A 20,042-nucleotide genomic window follows, 5' to 3' on the forward strand; every position below is an offset into this window, starting at 1 on the left:
ATTAATAAATATGTTTGATTTCTCATGTTAATTCTTTGGATTCCTCATATAATAATAAATCATTAATATATTTTTTTAAACGGTGAACAGTATTGTGTCAGAGTAGGTTGGCTCATAGGTCAAACTTCACTACTTAGGCATGACCTACATGACTAGCAAGTTTGACACGACCCACTACAAATAGTAGGTTGTGCTCTCGTGGGCCATGCCAAAAAAGAGGGTTTGGGTTGTGTTGCGAGCCGACCCAGCCCTCTTGACATGGTTAATCAAGTTTGTATCTTTAAATTTATATTTTTCAACTATTGTTTCTACACCTTCTTGTTTATGTATCTAGGTCATCAAATCATTCCAATATCTTATATTTGCATGCTTTAATTCACATTAATACATTGAATCAATATATCACGAACATCTACTTCAAGACTTACCAATCTCATAATAATTTCATGCCAACTAATCGTTCAATACGCCTTGTTACATTAATTAATCATGTGTATGTGTTTAAATATGAATCCATAACCAATAATTCATACACATCAAGCCATAACATCCAATAAATTCAATCACTAAAATGATTTTTCCCACTTATCTCTCATTCGAAGAAAGCAAGTCTTCTAGCTCTAATTCCTCATGATTGAACTCTTTAAGTGATGTAATCTCAGTCCTATCCCACTCTAAAATTAGGTTTGTGAGTGTAAATGAAAAATGTGAAAGTTGTTCGTGAAAATCAAACTCCTTCATAGAGATTTTTAGATTTAACCACTATAAATGGGCGTTCATCCTTTATGTCCCACTAAAATTGTACTTCCCTCTCCTTTGAAATCATGATTTTTTGACAACTTTTGCTCATGAATAGGTGTCTTTTTTTTACTAGAATGAGTGTTTATAACATCAAAATTATTTTTTTGCTCTTGAGTGATCATTTGTCCATTCTGGATAACTCACATATAACAAACGAGTGTTCACTCTCTATAAACAACTATTTAAAAGTACTTACATAAATTTTAAAGTAAGTTTAAATAAAGAGAACTAACCCAAATGTTTTTTGGACATACTTGTGAATGTTACAATTTCTTACACTAGTTGCTCATGTTATTTCGCACACTAACAATCCCATTTAAATCCTTTTGTAACCGTTTGGACAAGAAATAGATGGTGTCCTCTGACGGATGCTTCTTCAACATGTAGACATAGCAAGCTCTTACATAATGGGCTCGCCTAGGTTTTGCTCTATGTATGTTATGTACATGTTGATGATACATTGGTATGATCTGATTGTTAGTTAGAAGGGATTGATTTGGAAGTAGTAAAGAATTGAGCACATACATAGGTATAAAGGAAGTCGCTCTCCACACCACATAATTGCCTTTAAAAATGTTAGCCCATCTTAGAGGAGGTGCATCAAGTAGGTAGTTTTTCGATTCCTGTAGTTCGATGGAGATGCAATATCAGTCTCTTATGCTCTCCAAATCTACATTTATTATTGTGGAGTGTTCCCCATCATCTTTAATAATCACAATATCGTCATACATTAAGTTGGACAATAGAGGGTCCACTCTTAGTATAGACATTTTCCTTTATTTGTTCAGTATTGAGTTGAAATCTAATTGTTACTTCAACTAATTGGTTTTGTCCATTTATTCTTCCCACCTACTGTTCAAAGAAGAGACTTTAAAGCTATTGCTCAAAGAGGAGGCCTCCGAACCTATTCAATAAAGGATCTCATCATTGGCTAAGTTAGATCTACTCCTAGATGATATTTGGGAACTATTGGTGAACACTATTTTAAATTGTTTCTCAAGATTGTGTATGCCTATTGAAGTACCTACTCATCACTTGTCTTTGACCCTATGAGTTCAACCAACAACTAATTACGAGTTCAGGAAGCAACTAGTTCTACCTATGATGCCACTAGCAACTAAACCCACCAGAATCTCAGTACAAAACCTTAAAAGCATGATTCTACCCAAAATTATTGGCTAACCCCAAATTTACCTGAAAAAATACTCAAATAAATCAGGCAAGGAAATACAAAGTACAGGCACAATTAGATTTGCCTTATAACTAATGTGCAAAAAGAATGCTTCGGTTTTGTTCACTTTGGAAATTGGGAAAATCTCTTGAAAGTTTGAGAGCTAAAGAAATTGAGAAATAGGGAAGATCTCTTGAAAGTTTTCAACCTTTTTCACTCTCACCAGTAAAAATGTTATTCCAATATAACCACTCATGAGCTTTTAGCCAACGAAAATGAGGACAAAGGAATTCAAAATCTTGAGCTTCGCATGTACATAAAGGCGTTAATTGAATGTGAACATTATAAACTGACATGAAACATATCTCCTGTTGCACAGATCGTACTTCACCAAATTTCATTTACTGTATAACATTGTTGAAAGAAGAAATATTTTCCTTCTTTCTTTCTTTTTTTTTTTTCATTTTTTTTTTTTTTGCTGTTCTTATAACCTCATTTATGCTCTATGAAACAGTGGGAAAACATTTTTCAATACACTAAATACAGTAATGAGAAACAAAACCACAACAATCTTCTTTGAAGCAAAAATCCTGAGATTCACCCGCATGCCATGTTTCCTCATTAACTTCACAGATGTTGCAACCAACATTAGAAGCCAAGAACGAATTGCATATATCACAGCGTTTGTGGTCTCCATATGCCCATCCACATTTCCCACTATTTCACCAGAGACCTCTCCACACAGCCATTTTGGGCCTTCGGCCTGCTTCTCTTGCCGATTTAGCCCAAAACCCTCATTCAGCAAATCTGACAACCATAAGAGTAGTCTAGCAAGCCATGCAACCTCATCATCTGAAATGGGGCGCTTCATCCAGTCACCCTTGTACATGATATTAGACAATGCATTGTTTCCAACTCGTTTGGGCTTAAATATATCATCCCGAGATTGATGTCGCTGTTCTGTTTCTAGTGAAAAGGGAATTGGCTTTATAGCGTGCCCACCAAAAAAGCAGCTAACATGGGATTTCAGTGAATCTATACACTGAAGGTTGTTGGCAAGACTATCTCTTGAAATGCCTTGCAACTCAGCTTCTGCACGCAATATAAACAACTGCAATCACAATTGTTATCACTGGATGAGAACCCCACTGCAAATAGATGTACAAGCAATTTAGCAAACATATAAACAAATGATGACAGCAATGACAAACTATAAACACCTGAAGTAGTTGTTGTGCACCAACTCCGCCATCATGAAATAGTTTTAAATCTTTGTTCCAATTTTCACGCAAGAAAGATCCATCAGCATCACTCTCACATAAGCCATCCTCCCAGTCCTAGAGTTGCCAACAAATTTTTAAATAAATAAATAAAATTATACTTTCATAGTTAATGAATAAGATGCTGATGCTTAATGATACAAATAGGACCAAATTACCAAGTTCCTTAATTAAGAACACTGTAGACCTAAATAAGACGTGGTTCACAGTAACAGTGCCACTTGATTTTTAAACTTTCAAAAAGTCATCTGCCCTAGAAACATCAATAATTTGAAGAACAGCACCAATAATTCAGCATGGTACTTAAACAAGTGAACTAGAAAAAGGATAAAAAAGAAGCTAAGGCTAGATGAAGATACCTGCAGCTGTTCACTTATAGAAGGAACATATCCGCATAAGCTACTGAGCTTAGAATTGCTGGATGCAGCCGGTTTGGAATGATAAACATCATCTACATTCTTTAAAAGGTCTATCAAGTCTTTAGCTGATGTCAATACATTCATAACCTGTTAAATTATAGTAATGGATAAGAAAAATTGTATAAGAAACAGCAACAATAGGACAAAAATTAGAACAAAGACATTACTGAGCATTAAAGTGATTAAAGGAGTCATGCTACATGAGTGCTTACTCAGATACGTGTAAGTCCCAGTGCACATTCACATACAAAAATGATTAGCAATCTTTAAATCAGAAAACCTATAATAAAAAGGACACTGTCACTCTGAGTTCCCATTTACCACTTAACAATAAAAGTTAGAAACTGTTCAAACACTGATTGCACTAATATCATCCTCACAATCATCCAAAATCAAGGAACAAGAATCCCCTTTCTTAACACAAGTCATTCCAGGCAGGGTTTACACACTAGCATATGTTAGATCAAATTGAATAAAGAAACTGTGCAGTGCAATCAAGCTTTACTGTCCCAGCCAGTGCCCCCACCCACAAAAAGAAAATATTGAATAGACTTGTTGAAGTACTAAAGGCTGAGAAATGAATGAGATACTAGCTCCTGACTTAAGTCAGCTTTGAACTCAAAATCTCATTCAAGTGCAGGTTAGATAGGCCTAGCAATCAGCTGAAGTGTTTTCTTTGCCAATAGTATCCTTCAACAGCATAGTAAAATAATTGCACTCCATGAACCTCTCATTAAGTACTTACAATATATTAGCAATACTATCCATGTACAAGAAATAAAACATAATGACCAACAAAATATTATTGACAAGAATACTCAGAATGACATTTGTTATCTTAATCAATTACTAAGACTATAGATTGTATGTCATTTGAAGCATTGGAGATGGCCAAATAAATGGAAATGAAAAATAATACCATTCTCATGCTCTAACGATAAACTGACAGGCTACCAAAAAACAGCATAACAAAGTTTATCAAAAAGGAAAAAAGATGTAGCCACAACATAATATCAAGATCAAACATGCAAACAGATTTTTTTTTTTTTAATTTTAAAAAATAACAGAGTCTTTAAAGGCAGCAACTACACGTATGATTAAAATAAGTATAAATTCTTTCATTCATGCACAATGAGGACCACTTCTTGTATGTACAATAAGCAGCACATATTCATACATCAGAGCATAATTCAAGGTCATATTTGTTAGTCATACAAAAAGAATATATTCCATTTAAGGACACTACTAGAAAACAAGAAGAGGCCACCAAAAATGAGATAAAAGTGTGGTCTGCCTACTCAGTTGCTAAGTAATGGGAAAATAGAGATTTGATTAGAATTCAATATCAAGAGAATCCTAGTCTGCAAGCACACCATATTCAATAAAACCTTCGAACCACGCCATCACATTCATATCCTAATTCCCCAGAGCGGACTCCAGAATTGGGCGATTACCCAAAAAAATCAATTTGTCAATACATAACTGTTACGTAGAAGCAACACCTACCAAGATACATAATTCACAGATTTCTACATTCCCCAAGCAATAAGGGCTCTAGATTCCACGGAAGATAATGAGAGGGTCTCTATATCAATCCAAAATCTTGTCAACTCAATCCGGTAACTGATATAGCCTTTCTCTGCAGTATTTCATCTCGAAATAATTTACCAATAAAGTACAGGGGCTGAAGACACATACCATAGTCAGTTACAACTTCTTATTCACAAACGCCAGTACATGGAACTAAAACACAAATATAAAAAGGCATTTCTCTTGTATATAACTAGTTCATTAGGAATATACAGTACACCACACAGATTGAGTTATATCACCATAACAAAATAAACCTGGAAAACTAGCTAACATCAAAATTTTCTAGATCCAAGTGGCACAAGGCTATGAACTATAATTAAGCCAAATGCTATGGTATAGGATGCAAATATATATTCATAAAAAATCATTAGAAAAATAAGTTCATGTTTAATGTCCAAAATCAAGAAGTCTGATCATTCCAATTAATCCACACACAACATAGAGCAAGGCATTGGAAACTAATGCATGCAAAATATATCTTTCAGATAATCTATGAAGACATGGAAAATTGGTTTACAATAACAAACAAGAAAAAGAAAAAAAAAAAAAAAGATTTATATTTGCTAAGACACAAACCTTCAATACCATCTGGATGATTACTTCAGGATCAGTGTGAAGAAACTTGTGTGCAAATCCAATAAAGTGCATAACCAAGGAGCTGTAATAAAGATAGTTTGACAACACGTAACCTTGCCATGAAGATGAGTAACCACACGCTTGAGACTGAGAACCCTCAGCCCTCACAACTGCGTCAAGGTCAGCAAAATCCTCCATACTAATCCTCCACGGCTCCATATAGGAAACCCAAGCTGAAAACACCTCAGATGCATTCTTCAAAGAAGTCCCCATGGGGCAAAACAAAAAAGTCCTCAATATAAACCTATAAAGTGGTCTTTGTATCATTTCATTCCAAGAACCAACACTGCTCAGACAAGGCATCATGGATGCTAAACCCCTACTCTTCACGCCACTATCAAACAAAACTGAATCTGAGACCCTGCATTTTGGACCCCCACCATACTCAGCAATACTCTCACACTCCTTCACAACCACAACAGAATTAAAATTCAAGTACTTAACAAACAACTTAACCAGCTCTCCTAACCCACTTGTTGGTGGGGTCTCCCCTAAAATTGAACAAAACCGATGTGACACACCAAAGTATTTGCACACATTAACACTCAATGGCGAAAAATCATTATCGATAAGCCAATAGTTCACAAATGCATCAACCAAAAACTCCGCACGTGATAAATGTGAACCATCATAACCGCTTGAGTAATTCAATAGTGAGCTGCGATATGGTTGCTGGTGCACATTTAAATCAATAACGGGAACAAATTCACACAAGTAGGCATACAAAAGCCGTAAGTAAAGATTGCATTCAAACTTTTCCTCTGTTCCGCCCTTAAAATTACTTGAGAAACCTGGAATAGCATTCTTCCAATTTTCTAACCTAAATTTTTCTTTCTTTGCTCTCTTGATCAAATTTTCATTGATATTATTTTCGTAATTTCCTCTACTAATTGGGTAATAAGCGAACCAAAACATGTAATACTCAAAAATATTTAACTGAATCTGACGCACTGAACCTATACCTTTGTTTGTATCTTCTTTTACTTTACCTTTAAAAATGGGAAACAGATTTGAGAGAATTTTTGAGTCTTTTTCACTTGAAATCATAAACCGGGCCCACTCTGGTAATCGTTCATTCGGGAAGACGAATTTGACTAGTGATTTTCTGTCAACAGCGAAAATTGAGCTAAATACGATGCCATTTGGGGAAAGGAGGTGGTAAACCTTAGATGCTATATCAGGATCGTTCAATGAGGAGATAACATCGATCCAGCTGTTGGATTGCGAAGGCGAAGCAACGCAAGGTTCATTAGTAAAACCGAATAGTTTGAGGATAAGAGTCGGAAAGGCGAGGGAGAAGAAGTGGCGGGACTGATCAGAAGAGTGGGAGTGTAGGAATGATTCGATGGAGGCGCAGGCGGAGAGAATTTGCTGAGGAGTTGACGACGAGAGGATTTTGGAGGCTAGGTCTTGTGATTGAGAGATAGAATCAACGGTGTAAGAATGAGGGATCATCGCTATTAATGGTGGAATCTCGTGATGTTTAGGGTTTTGTTGCAGAAGAAGAGAATGAAAAAGAGGTTTAAACGAAAGCAGAGGCAAATGTGGCGCGTTTTAATGGGGGCAGAGAAGGGAGTACGTGGCGGCAGAGTAGGGTCGATGTGATTGATGACTATTGATGGGACCTCTTTGTAAATAAAAAAATATGTTCTTGTCAGTTCATCCGTCTCATTTAGGCCAAATCATTGCCCACCCAAGGTTTGATGAATCCCACCCGTTGAATTTGAAAAAGCCAATTCCCACCTATCTGTCAAAATCAATTATTAATTTTATCAATAGATATTTATATTATTTTTTTAAATATTATAATAAAAGTGTATTATAGAAAGGAAATTTTAAAAAATAGCCAAAATACCCTCCCATTAAGCAAAAATACCCAAAATCACTATTTTCAAGCCAAAATGCCCAAAATTACTGTTCCAAAAAAAAATGCCTATGACTTTTTTTAATACCAAAACTACCCTTCCCCTCATATTTATATAACTCTCTCACTTACTATAGGGTTTTAATGTAATTTTAGATAACTATGAGGGGTTTTTAGATATTTACATTATAAAGACATTTTGATATTTATTTATTTATTTCAAACTTTTTCTAAAATGTCAAAATTACCCTTCCCTTCATTTATATAACTCCCCTCACTCATTATGGAGGTTAAAATAATTTTAGATAAATATGGGGGGTTTTTAGATATTTTACATTGTAAAGGCATTTTCATATTTATTTATTTATTTCAAACTTTTTCTAAAATATCAAAATTACCCTTCTCCTCATCTATATAAACTCTCTTCACTCATTTTATTTATACACACTTCTCATATCACTCAAATACTCACTCTCACTGTCATTTTTTTTCAACATCAATTAGTAGGGATTCGTTCAGACGGAAGAAGTTCGTATTTTTATATTCGACTCGAAAAAATACTATTCATCAAAAAAAGGTATTTATGTCAATCTTAGTCTAAAACTTAATTTCATTTGTTAAGTTTAGTTTTTATGCCATAATATGGGGGTTAAATGTAATGCTTCACAAGTATAGGGGGTTAAAATAATTTAGGATAAATATGGGGTGTTTTTAGATATTTTACATTATAAAGACATTTTCATATTTATTTATTTATTTATTTAATTACTTTTTCTAAAATGTCAAATGAAATGTTATTAAAATTAGGGCGCATTTTCATATTAAACATGATAGGCGCATTATAATTGAAATTATAGGTTTTTTCGAGTTTCACTCCTTTAGGATATATCAATTCACATTTTCCAGATTTTTACAGAATTTTTCGATTGTTGTCATACTAGGGTATTTCAACTTTTAGATTCCGAATTTCAGTTCCGTTTTTTCGAATTTCATCCCTTTAGGATATATCGATTCGTATTTTTAAGATTTCTGAAGAATTTTTCGATTGATGTTATTCTAGGGTATTTCAACTTTTAGAATTCAAATTTCAATTCTGTTTTTTTGAATTTCACCATTTTAGGATATATCAACTTGTATTTTTCAGATTTTCGAAGAATTGTTCGATTATTACCATTCTAGGGTATTTCAACTTTTAGAATTTGAATTTCAGTTCTGTTTTTTTGAATTTTATCGTTTTAAGATATATCCACTAGTATTTTCCAGATTTCTGAAGAAATTTTTTATTATTGACATTTTAAAGCATTTCAAAGTATAGAATTTGAATATCTATTTCAAAGTATAGATATTATAAAACGTTTTAAATAGAACGTTACAAACAGATAGATGCATTTTGAGGGGTAAAATAACATACGAAGTGTTATATAAATTGTTATATAAATTATCAAATAATTATAGGGGGATAAATAAATTATTAGAAAAATATTATGAGTTTTTTTTAATTATTAATAATTGTACGATTGTTTTTCATAGTTATTATTGATTTTTTTATTATAAATGAATAATTATCTTCAAAAACTGGTCATTGCAGGATTCATAATTAAAATGGATGGTTATGCATCAGTTCGTTATCAGAGAGAATGGATTCAAGGTCGCAACAACACAATGAAATATGTTGGAGGAGCCAAACAATTGATTAAAATCCCTTATGGAACAACATTTGAGGGATTTATTGAGCTTTTGACGGAGTCTTGCAGTATTGATCCAATGAAAAACTACATTCAAGTATCAATGAAGCCAAGAAAAATTGAGCTCGATGGCCCCATCCAAATCCAAAATGATGAAGATGTCCAGGGTCTTCTTGATATGTCCCAGTACTTTCAGAAATGTATTTCTGTATTTGTTACATGTACCCCAATTGAAGGGCAGGAGGATGAAGATGAAGATGAAGATGAAAACGAAAGTAGTTGGGTCAAAAAAGAATATGATTTAGAAAAATTGATTGATTTCAGTGATGACCCGTTGTATATTGCAAACTCATGGGCTCATGGAGAAAAAGATATAGTTCCCTATTGGGGTGACTTTGATGGAAATGATATGCTCGACATTCCTTCAGAAGATGTAGAGCCTGAGTATATGACATCAGTTACCGAGGGTATGAATAGTTTACAGCTTGAAGATCCTATTTCAGGTGGTGGAAATTATTCTGGGCCATTTTTTGACAATGTCCCCACTGATCCATTTAGGTGGCTTCCTGATTTTCCTCTACAGCCATCAACATTATCAGGTAGTTCCAGATCGATCTGAGAGGAGCATGGTGTCAAGATAGGGGATATTTTTCATAATAAAGTCCAATTGAAAGACGCTATGAAGCAATTCGCCTTACTGAAAGGATTTCAATTTGATGTCAAAAAGTCTGACAAGAAACGGTGGGAAATTAAGTGCACGGTCGAAAATTGTAAGTGGTATATACATGCAACCAAGTCCACTGTTGGTGATGTGTGGGGTATCAACTCTATGAATCCTACCCACACATGTTTAGTTGATCAAATCTTGCCACATCACAGACAAGCTGACGCCCGAGCTTTAGGTCAATTAATGAGATCAAAGTTTGTGATGATTGATCGAATTTATCGGCCTAAAGAAATCATTGTTGACATCGCCGACCGATATAAAATTGATATTTCCTACTCACAGGCTTGGCGGGCAAGAAATTGGGCTATCAATTGATTGAGGGGTTCACCGGAGGAATCTTTTATGCTGTTACCAGATTATTGTTACAATTTACAACGTACTAATCCGGACACCGTTACTGCTATTGAAACAGATGATGAGCATCGATTTACAAATTTTTTCATGGCATTAGGATGTTTCGTTCGTGCGTTTAGTCAATATCTTCGCCCCGTTATTTGCATTGACGCTGCTTTCCTTAAAGGTCAATATCTGGGGCATTTATTTATTACGGTGGCTCTTGATGGTAATAATCAAATATACCCTATTGGTTTCAGTGTCGGCAAAAAAGAAGATCACGACACGTGGTGTTGGTTTCTTATGAGAATTAAAGAATGCATCCCTGACATCATGCTATCTACTCGGCAATGGCTGAAGTCTTTCCAGATGTCCACCATGGATGTTGTTGTCATCACCTTCTGTGTAACATGCGGGCAAAGTATAAACGAGACTCAAAGGTATATTGTAAACAAGTAATTAAATTTATAACAGTTTATTATTTTCAAACATTTTGCTTACAATGAGTTTTCATATTTTTTACCATCTTACAGGTCGCGGGGGCATATTGGAAAGCCGCTAAATCATACACAGAGTCTGAATTTGGTTTGATGATGCAATCCATTGACTCAATGAACCCCCAAGCTAGAGCTTATCTACGGGATGTCGGCTTTCACCGTTGGAGTAGAGCGTACTTTCCAGGACATCGATACAACATCATGACCACAAATATTGCTGAGTCATTTAATGCCCTTGTCAAACTCGCTCGGGGCCTACCTATAACCATGCTTTTGGAGTTTATTCATGGTACCATGCAACGATGGTTTTACGAGAGGAGAACCCATACAAGTAAGTATCAAATCGATCTTAATTAAAAGTTGTCTCATATACTTTTTTCCACTTTGTTAATCATATTACCAAATGTATTCTTAATATTTTTTCTGAATTACAGGTGAATGTCATAACTTCCTCACCCCTTGGGCAGAAGAGAAGATCAGCAATCGCCTTTCAAAGTCTGCAAGTCTGGAGGTTCGACCGATTACACCTACTCGGTATCAGGTTGTTGGACTTGGTGGATTCATGGGTATTGTGGACTTTGGTGACATGTCTTGCACGTGTAGAAAGTTTCAGCTTTCACGTATTCCGTGCAAGCATGTCATTGCCGTTGCACGACATATGAGACTCACGAATGTGCACGTCTGGGTTCATCCATTCTTTATCGTGTAATATATCAAGAACCGATCAATCCTCTTGGAAATCAATCTGATTGGTTACACTCACCGGAGGAGAGAGTTATATTGCCCCCCGTCCTTGATAGTCGTCGTGCAGGTCGTCCATCAAACAGAAATCGACGTCCATCGCAAGGAGAAATAGTTACACCGAGGATTTGTAGTAGTTGCCATGAACCGGGGCACACACGAACCCACTGTAAATCCCCAGCACCGGTCCCGAGCTCCGCCCCGCAGCATTCATCTACAAAAGGCAAAGGAACGAGATCTTGACATGCTTATACTTAATTTTGTTTGTTATATGATTCTTCATTGTGGAACTGATATGTAACCGATGTACTTTTATTATTGTTTCAAACGTGTAATTGTATTGTCATTTGATGTAATAAATTTAGTGTTTCTTATGAGTTATTTCAGTATTATTGGATTTTCTCTATTTGTTTTAAGTTTTTACATGTTTGAGTAATCATACGTTTTTATTGTTTTTTCATGTCAAGATGATTTAAAAAATGAAATCAAATACGAAACATATCCATGTATAACCACAGATAAAGTATATCTGAAGAAACATCAGTCCAACGGCTAAACGAAAGCCCTGTCACCAACGCAAACTTGAACGGGCTAAACCTCACATCGACCCCGCTAATCCTAAACCAAAACTCGTCTCTGGCAAAGGGTGGATGTAACTGTCGTAGTAGAAATGCATGAACTAATATCCCGCAGAATTTGGTTTCGGGTAAACGAAGGAAGGACCCGAAACATGTCCTCTCAAATAATCGCAGCTGACGCGGGGTCAATGTAGCAGAAATCTGAGATAATGCAGTACGCTGTGCACGGGATATCTCATCTGCCCGGAAGTGTCTAGACTCGTCGGGAATACGTAGCTCGCTGTCAACTCGTCTTCTTTTGCGAGAAATATCCTGTAACAATCACGTAAAAATTGTTAGACATTCATAAAAATAAATATGTAAACAAATGTATTGGTGAAAAAAATATAAAAAGATGAGAAATATCAAATAATCAAAATGAAAATGACAAAACTTAAGAAATAAGAACTGATATTCGAGTTCTATAGGTTCAACTTTCGTAGAATGTTAACAATCAAAAATTCGATCGAAAATAACAAAATATGAATTAAGTTATCCTGAAATGACAAAAAATAGAAAAAACGAAACTGAAATTCAAATTTTATAGGTTGAAATACCTTAAAGTGACGATAATCAGGAAATTGTTCGAAAATTTTGAAAATACGAATCGATATATCCTAAAATGGTGAAATTTGAAAAAACGAAACTGAAATTCGAATTCTATACAATGAAATACCTTAAAGTGACGAGAATCGGAAAATATTTTGAAAATCTTGAAAATACAAATCGATATATCCTAAAATGATGAAATTCGAAAAAACGGAACTGAAATTTGAATTCTATATGTTGAAATACCTTAAAGTGACGATAATCAGAAATTGATTCGGAAATCTTGAAAATACGAATCGATATATCATAAAATGGTGAAATTCAAAAAAACAGAACTGAAATACGAATTCTATATGTTGAAATACCTTAAAGTGACAATACTCGAAAAATCGTTCGAAAATCTTGAAAATACGAATCGATATATCCTAAAATGGTGAAATTCGAAAAAACGGAACTGAAATTCGAATTATATATGTTGAAATACCTTAAAGTGACGATACTCAGAAAATCGTTTGGAGATCTTGAAAATATGAATCGATATATCCTAAAATGGTGAAATTCAGAAAAACGAAACTGAAATTCAAATTCTATACGTTGAAATACCTTAAAGTGACAATACTTGAAAAATCGTTCGGAAATCTTGAAAATACGAATCGATATATCCTAAAATGGTGAAATTAGTAAAAACGGAACTGAAATTCGAATTCTATACGTTGAAATACCTAAAAGTGATGATATTCGGAAAATCGTTCGGAGATCTTGAAAATACGAATCGATATATCCTAAAATGGTGAAATTCAGAAAAACGGAACTGTAATTCGAATTATATACGTTGAAATACCTTAAAGTGACAATACTCAGAAAATCGTTCGGGGATCTTGAAAATACGAATCGATTTACCCTAAAATGGTGAAATTCGAAAAAACGGAACTGAAATTCGAATTCTATACGTTGAAATACCTTAAAGTGACGATACTCAGAAAATCGTTCGAAGATCTTGAAAATACGAATCAATATATCCTAAAATGGTGAAATTTGAAAAAACGGAACTGAAATTCGAATTATATACGTTGAAATACCTTAAAGTGACGATACTTGGAAAATCGTTCGGAAATCTTGAAAATACGAATCGATATATCCTAAAATGGTAAAATTCAGAAAAACGGAACTGAAATTCGAATTCTATATGTTGAAATACGTAAAAGTGACGATACTCAGAAAATGGTTTAGAAATCTTGAAAATACGAATCGATATACCTAAAATGGTGAAATTCGAAAAAACGGAACTGAAATTCGAATTCTATACGTTGAAATACCTAAAAGTGACGATACCCGGGAAATCGTTCAGAGATCGTGAAAATACGAATCGATATATCCTAAAATGGTGAAATTCGAAAAAACGGGACTAAAATTCGAATTCTATCCGTTGAAATACCTATGAATGTCGCTAACTGAAAAATCATTTGAAAAATTGGAAAAAACGAATCGATATATCTTATAAACGAAAAAATCAAAATATTAAGTTGAAATTACATCGTTACATTGTAAGTTGTGTCAAAAAGAACCAAAATTCGAAAACTCGAATTTGAAAGTTGAAAAATAGATATAGAAAAACCTAAAACAAAAAAATGGATATAAAATTCGAAAACTACATGATCAGAAACCGTAGATAAGAAAATTCTCAATTTAACCTCTCATGAAAATTCTTTAATCAAAAAAGTCCACTGTTATATGACAAATTTCCATAAAACCCCCTGTGCTGTAACGTATCTCATCCGACTCCCCAAGGTTTTAAAAAACCCACTTCACCCCCCAACTAAATAAGGAAAATTCGCTGACGTGGGAAAACTCGTGCTGCCGTGGGAAACGCCGTTCCCACGGCAGACTGCCGATTCATTTGGCAGCCATTTTCGACCCAATTTTGGTCGTTTCGAACTCCGATTTTCACACACATCAAAGCTAGACATTGTATAACATCAAAGCCCTCAATCAATTCAACCAAAACAACCAAAAATCGAAAGATTTTAAGCATTATTCAAACCGAAACCCTAAAATTTCAAAACCAAAATTCTCAATCAAATCTCAATTATTTCAGCAATAACTTGATCTAAACAAGATTACGGGAGATATACTAACCTTCTTTGCCATTTGCGGTTGCCGGGAAGCTTCAAAATCGACGGAAATGACGTTCGCCGTGGGATTGCCATGGGAGGTGGAATGCTTTTGGAATTTTCGTGGAGATGCATAGTGAAAACGCAAACTTGCCGTGGGAGGAAATGAAATTTTGCTGTGCTTATAAAGGGGGGCAGTTTCGTAATTGCGCTTTTCCCACGACAATGTGCGAAATATCATAAAAACTCGACGTGGGCTAAATATTTCCCCGAAAACCCAATGTTTTAAAAAAGCCATTTCACCCCCCCAAAAACCCATTGTCCATTTAGCTGCTGTGGGAAACTTCGTTCCCATGGCAAGACAGCCGATCCATTCGGCAGCATTTTCGACCAATTTTTGATCGTTTCGACCTCCGATTTTCACATAAATCAAATCTACACATTGTATAACATAAAACCCCTCAATCAATTCAACGAAAACAACAAAAAATCGAAACATTTTAAGCATTATTCAACCCGTAAACCCTAAAATTTCAAACCTAAAATTCTCAATCAAATCTCAGTAATATCAGCAATAACTTGATCCAAAGAAAATTACGGGAGATATACTAACCTTATTTGCCATTTTCGGTTGTCGGAACGAAAGAAAATCGGCGGAAATGACGTTCGCCGTGAGATTGCCGTGGGAGGTGGGAAACTTTGGAATTTTCTCTCCGTTGTACAGTGATAATTTGTTAAGTTTATATATGGGGGTAGTTTCGTCATTTCACAAAACATGGGCATTTTTGCTTAAACCTAAATTTTTTGGGCAATTTCGCTTTGACCCTTTTAATTTTGTCTATTTTTAATAATTTCCCATTATAGAATATTAATATACCTTTTAAAAACTTATTAAGGATAAATGTATTTTTTTTATTTTAATAGGAAAATAATCATCTTTACTTTATATATTTTAAAAATATAATATTATCTTAATAATTTATAATGTAACATTTACACCATTTATATATTGTGTATTTTAAAGTGTAAGCCTTACTTTTGAGACTATTAAAAAATATATTAAAATTTTAAAATTTTTCTGATATATTTTTTTTAAAATTAAACCCCCCTCAAAAATTTTACTAACACTCATAATATTTTTTAAATTTATCCTCAAACATATAATTACACACTATTGACATTATTTTCTATATTTCTATTATACTTTTTTATAATTTTTAATTATAATTATTATAAATTAGTATATAAAATTTAAGAGTTTTTTTGTCTTTTCAGTAATTTTATTAAAAAAAGGGAATTTATTAAAAAATTTTAATAAATGAGTGGAAAATTGCTTTACCAAACTTAATAGGTAAGAATCGTAATTTTATGGAACCTTGGGTGAGAAATAGTGTCTTGGCCTTTTATTTAAGTAAGTAGGCGGGAATAATCTGAGAATGTGAAGAATGTAGGGCTCAGATCATGCAACGTCAGATTATCACCCAAAAAGTTTGAGCTCCAAAACAGGATTATGTCATCGATAAAATTACGGCCAAAAATCTTATCCTACCCAAGGTTTGGTCTAGGTCCCAATTTATACTCATTAGATTTCAAATTCCTCATTATTAAAATTTTTAATTCGGATTAAAGATAAAAATATCTTTTTACAATTTTAGGTTTTCATAATTTTTTCTATTTTAACAAGCCCTTAGACTTTTAAAAAATTTAGTTTCACCCCTTTTACAAAACAAATCCAACCTAAGCCCTCATCGACACCCTAAGTCATAGCTCCTTGGCCACAATTGCAATATTAACACCACTCCAACATCATCCTCCACTCTTTCTGCTACTACTGCACCCACACCTTCTGCTTCTTTTGTTAGTGCATCTACTCCCACTTCACTCTTTGTCAACTGTCTGTCACATCAACAATATTACTCACATCTCTATCGAGCTTTCTCATTTGAAAATATTAATCTTATTTGTGATTCTCCAAAAGAACATGAGTTATTGAACAATGAACCAATGGATTTGAAGCCAGTTGTGTCCGAAGGGTTGACAACGACATGTTTATGGGAGATGCTACTTAGGTTGCCACCAATGGGATTGCTGGTGACAACTAAGGTGTGTAAAGGATGAAGTGAAACATCGAGAAGGTTGGGGAGGGTGGTCGAGGAGCTCTAACTTTGGGTGAGGTGAGAGCTTAGGTTGTATTTGTTGGATCTGTTTTGTAGAGAAGGTGAAACCAAAATTTTCAAAAGTCCAGGGGGATGACTACAAATGGGAAAAATATAAGAACCCTAAAATATTAAATAACATTTTTACCTTTGACTTTAATTGGTAATTTTAACAAAAAAATAAATATTTGAATTTTCAAAACTTTGTAGGTAGAAGTTTGGGAATATACTAAACTTTGGGTGGGAATAAGTTTTTTAACAATTATATTTACATACTTTTAATACATAGATTAAATACATAAATTATATATTATTATATAATTGAATGATTTTGAATTAAAAATACAATAATACTTAATCACATAATAACATATAATCTATATATATAAATTATATACAAAAAAAATTATACAAATGCGTTTATATCATTACGAATTGGCTCCCTATACCAAGGTTAGATTAATAATGTTATTGTAAAAAAGATTGAAGTTTCACAAAATGAAACATCAATCAATCTTCGGCTAATAAGCAAGATAAGTTCTAATGACAAGACACCAGGATTTACAAAATTAAGAATATTAGAATCATAAATATACCTTATTTAATCTGTATACACTTATAATAGATACTAATTTAAGTATTAATAATAATATATCATCATATAATTATATGATTTTAAATTAATATTATTAATACTCAAATAGTTACTTATTATAAGTATGCATAACATTACTTTCAATCTATATTATTAGAATATTAAATTAAAAATCAATTATGACATGTTTAGAATAGTTTATGTCTATTAGACCTAACTGTTCATGTTATCGAATTATATCCGTATTGTATCAATTTAGATTTTTGGTTGAAAACTCTAAACCCTTATTTGATCGGAAATAGAGTTATGTTAAAAAATTTTAACTTTAAGCCGAATTGAAATATTTTCAAGTTGACATAACTGAACTCGAATTAACTCAAACTATATAACATGTAAAGCGTGTCAAAACACAATATGTAATGACATAATTTGTTATAAAATAACACACTTTATCAAATGTTAAAGAATAGCATGATTTGTTACAAAATAGCATACAAAATAGTATTTAGACATAAAACGACATTTATCAAAATAAAATTACTTTTTTTCAAGTTAATACCAAAAGGATATTTGGTTGGAGTAATCAAAAATTTTATTGATAATCTATATTTTATTATTTGTATTTCTTTATTTGATTTGTCAAGTCTTAAAAGATTATGATAATTTTTTATTACTAATACTAATATGATATGTAATATAGAAAAAAATTTAATTGCCACATATACCTTAGGTATTAATATATTAACAAAAAATATTAATTTTATTATAATTTTATCCTTACTTATTAAATTTTTATGATTAAAATAACTTCACTTTCAAGTTTCAATTTATATAACAAGTAACATAAAAAATATTTAGAATAATTATACCCAATGATATTTAAGTAAAATAATATTCTTTTATTACATTCAATCAAATATAATTGTATTTATTTCTACTAATTTTTTTCAAAAATAATAATAATATATATCAATAATTTATAAGGTAATCTAAATTTATAGTAATATTTCATTTTTAATAATAAAATATTACTTAAAACAAACCCACCCTATTAGTTTGCTTATTGTTTTTTTATATGATTGATTGTAAGATTAAAAAAACATAGTAGGAATGGTTTTAGTAGAAAATGATAAAATGATAAAACTATCATAGATATCAAAGTCATTAACAAGAATATAAATATAATACACCAAACATAATATATTCAAATCAGTGGTACTTATAAAAAAAAAAAAAACAAGGAATGGTTTTTTACAAGTATACCAAAAAAGTTATTAAATTATAATGAATATTTTTAGTAGAAAATGATAAAATTATGCCAAAAGGTCTAATGCAAGCTCCACTAAATAAACATCCAATTAATCTGTATAATGTTTTAAGAAGCAGTGGGTGGGTGATGTAGATTTGGTGATTGGTGATGAAGTGTAAATTCTTTTGTTGATTCAAGTTAGAGAATATGGATTATGAGGATTAAAACTCTTTCTGTCAAATGAAAAAAATAATGATAATGGGGATTTTTTCCTTATATCATGTTATGTGAAAAACCTTTGTAAAATAGATGGTTTAGTGAAAAGGCTAATATGAACTTAGGGGAGGGAGGAGGGTGAATAGGTTCTTTAAAAAAAATCAAACAAATTCTTTCTCAGTAACCAAATTTATATACAACTACAATAAATAACAGAGTAAAATTTAACAGAAAGTAAGTGAGAATAATTAATATAGAGCAAACAGACAAGTTAAGCAATTAATCAACAAACACCAGACAATAATTAAAGAGTTAAGTTTTAAAAAGCTCAATTCAAAGTGGTTTAGAGCTTTCTCTTATAAGTCTTCTAAGTCAACTGCTCTAAGCAAATCACCTTGAATTCCACTATCTCTTATAAAATTTTTTACATGTACTTTGTCTGGTATTGTGCCCACTACGCTAGTTAATTCATGATTGCACCCAAAAGGTTTGATTTTAAAGAGATAAGAGTATTGAATATCTCTCTAAGGTTGTAAACACAAGATAAGAACACTGGTTCTCTTAATAAAGTTGATTGAAAACTTAGGGAGAGTTTCAAAGAGAGAGTAAAGAATTGAGATTATGTTTCATTTTTTTTTTTTACGTGTTAGTATCTAACCTTCCCTTTTCAAATGGAGCTCAGTTTATACAGCTAGGTTACAAGGCTAAGTAAGGTTCCATTGTGATTGAGTTGACATCGAAAAGAAATTAAAAATTTTAGCGAAGATAACCTCGATCAAAATTGCAATGGATAACTTTAAAT

General features: G+C 32.8%; 1 protein-coding gene across 1 annotated transcript; it reads right to left on the reverse strand.

Annotated features, from left to right (window-relative positions):
* Window positions 1-2,322: 2,322 nt before the first annotated feature.
* On the reverse strand, window positions 2,323-7,454 carry LOC123204829 (the record flags this gene model as incomplete). The annotated part of the gene is made up of 4 exons (XM_044621632.1): window positions 2,323-3,083; window positions 3,193-3,309; window positions 3,612-3,758; window positions 5,841-7,454. Coding segments are annotated over 4 exons (2,493 nt in total), but the record flags the coding sequence as incomplete, so codon positions are not given.
* Window positions 7,455-20,042: the final 12,588 nt, after the last annotated feature.

This window comes from Mangifera indica, chromosome 20 (genome assembly GCF_011075055.1).
Source record: "Mangifera indica cultivar Alphonso chromosome 20, CATAS_Mindica_2.1, whole genome shotgun sequence".
Lineage (NCBI taxonomy): Eukaryota > Viridiplantae > Streptophyta > Magnoliopsida > Sapindales > Anacardiaceae > Mangifera > Mangifera indica.